Here is a 769-nt window from a genome sequence, read left to right as displayed (position 1 = left end):
AGTCAGTGTTGAGTTTAAATGATGCAGCCTCCTGTGTGCTGCCAGTCTGTCAGAGACTCAGAGACAGGCAGTCAGAGACAGAGAGTTGACTCAGAGGAGGAGACATCTTCACATCGTTCACTTGACTTCAGACACTTTCATTTCACCACACAATGGACTTATTCAACTCAGCGCTCGGTAAAAACATCACTTTTATGCATCCGGCCTATTTCATTATAACTGGTTTGTCTGGCATCCCCAATATAAGACACTACTATGTCTTTCTCTTCTTTGTTTATATTGTGTCAGTGCTGGGAAACACACTTGTAATGGCTTTGATATACTTAGATCCTAAACTTCGGACCCCAAAATATGTTGCAGTGTTCAACCTTGCGTTTGTGGACCTGTTTGGGAACACTGCCTTGGTGCCTAAAGTTCTGGACATTTTTTTGTTTAACCATCCACAAATCCCTTACAATGACTGTCTGACTTTCCTTTTCTTCTGCTACACCTGTCTGTGCATGCAGTCCTTGAATCTGGTTGCCCTCTCCTATGACAGACTGATAGCTATTACTTATCCACTGCACTATCAAGTGAAGGTAACCCATAAATTTATGCTGTATTTGATTGCATCTTTTTGGGTCTTTTCTATCATTGCTGTCCTCATTGCTGTCGGCCTCATCACCAGACTCTCCATCTGTGAGTCTGTATTTGTTAACAGCTATTTCTGTGACCACGGTCAGATTTACCGCCTGTCTTGCAACGACCACTATCCCAATTATGTCCTCAG

The 769-nt window shown here is 42.8% G+C and overlaps 1 protein-coding gene across 1 annotated transcript; it reads left to right on the top strand.

Annotated features, from left to right (window-relative positions):
- Positions 1 to 13: 13 nt before the first annotated feature.
- LOC103399422 (olfactory receptor 1F1-like) lies at positions 14 to 761 on the top strand (the record flags this gene model as incomplete). The annotated part of the gene is made up of 1 exon (XM_008338112.2): positions 14 to 761. A coding segment is annotated over exon 1 (609 nt), but the record flags the coding sequence as incomplete, so codon positions are not given.
- Between the last annotated feature and the right edge of the window lie 8 nt (positions 762 to 769).

Source organism: Cynoglossus semilaevis, unplaced genomic scaffold (genome assembly GCF_000523025.1).
Source record: "Cynoglossus semilaevis isolate Cse_v1.0 unplaced genomic scaffold, Cse_v1.0 C19024740, whole genome shotgun sequence".
Lineage (NCBI taxonomy): Eukaryota > Metazoa > Chordata > Actinopteri > Pleuronectiformes > Cynoglossidae > Cynoglossus > Cynoglossus semilaevis.
The sequence above is the reverse complement of the archived record's forward strand: the minus strand, read 5'-3'. Positions and strand labels throughout refer to the sequence as shown.